General features: G+C 37.7%; 1 protein-coding gene across 1 annotated transcript in view; it reads right to left on the bottom strand.

Moving 5' to 3' along the window:
* Nucleotides 1-537: 537 nt before the first annotated feature.
* Nucleotides 538-790, bottom strand: part of LOC106869374 (uncharacterized) — an 11,040-nt gene continuing 10,787 nt past the window's right edge. Inside the window, exon 3 of the mRNA XM_014915097.1 lies at nt 538-723. Coding sequence (XP_014770583.1) covers nt 538-723 — 186 coding nt within the window. The remainder of the gene's footprint in view (nt 724-790) is intronic.

Genomic DNA, 790 nt, shown 5'->3' with positions numbered 1-790 from the left:
GACATTGTTTTCGTTATCTACATTTCAATGATGGAGCTTTGTATCTTTGTTAGAAACCAGCCCTTTCCCCAAAGGAAGAATTTAAATGATCAAAAACGGAAGAGAACATAGATATGTATATTCTTTTTTTGGAACGGTGGAACTCAGAGCAGATAAAGCTATAATGAGTAGCGAGTAAATATTGGGTTAAAAACCCTTTGGAAAGACAGAATCGAAGGCTGTTTGTGGAACACGATCCCACAATTTCTGTAAACAGGACAGCTGAAGAGATTTTTAACCCAATATTTACACTATAAGGCAGCGAGCTGGCAAAAACGTTAGCACGCCGGACAATACACTTAGTGGCATTTCGTCCGTCTTTACGTCCTGAGTTCAAATTCCGCGACATGGCGTATCAATAAGTACCAGTTAAGTACTGGTGGCGATGTGACCGACTAACTCCCTCCCCTGAACTCGCTAGCCCTGTGCCAAAATTTGAGATCAATATTTACACGCTATTATCTGCTTCAAGTTTCACTGTTTCCAAAACAAATTATATCACGTTTTCTCGATGTTCTCGAAGTTTCTAAAATTTTTTGAGGTCGACAATAACTGATGTGAAGCAGGATTCTGACAGAAAATGAGCAAAACAAGTGGGCTTCCATGTGGTCTCTCAACCAGTGAGAAATAGTAGCTAAATCTTTCTAAACTCAAACTGTGGACTTCAAAACAGTCAGTGTGAATCTGAAAAAAAAAAAAAAAATGAACATGATAATTATTGTTAGGATGCGTTCATTTAATTTTAATAAAG

This window comes from Octopus bimaculoides, chromosome 15 (assembly GCF_001194135.2).
Source record: "Octopus bimaculoides isolate UCB-OBI-ISO-001 chromosome 15, ASM119413v2, whole genome shotgun sequence".
Taxonomy (NCBI): Eukaryota; Metazoa; Mollusca; class Cephalopoda; order Octopoda; family Octopodidae; genus Octopus; species Octopus bimaculoides.
The sequence above is the reverse complement of the archived record's forward strand: the minus strand, read 5'-3'. Positions and strand labels throughout refer to the sequence as shown.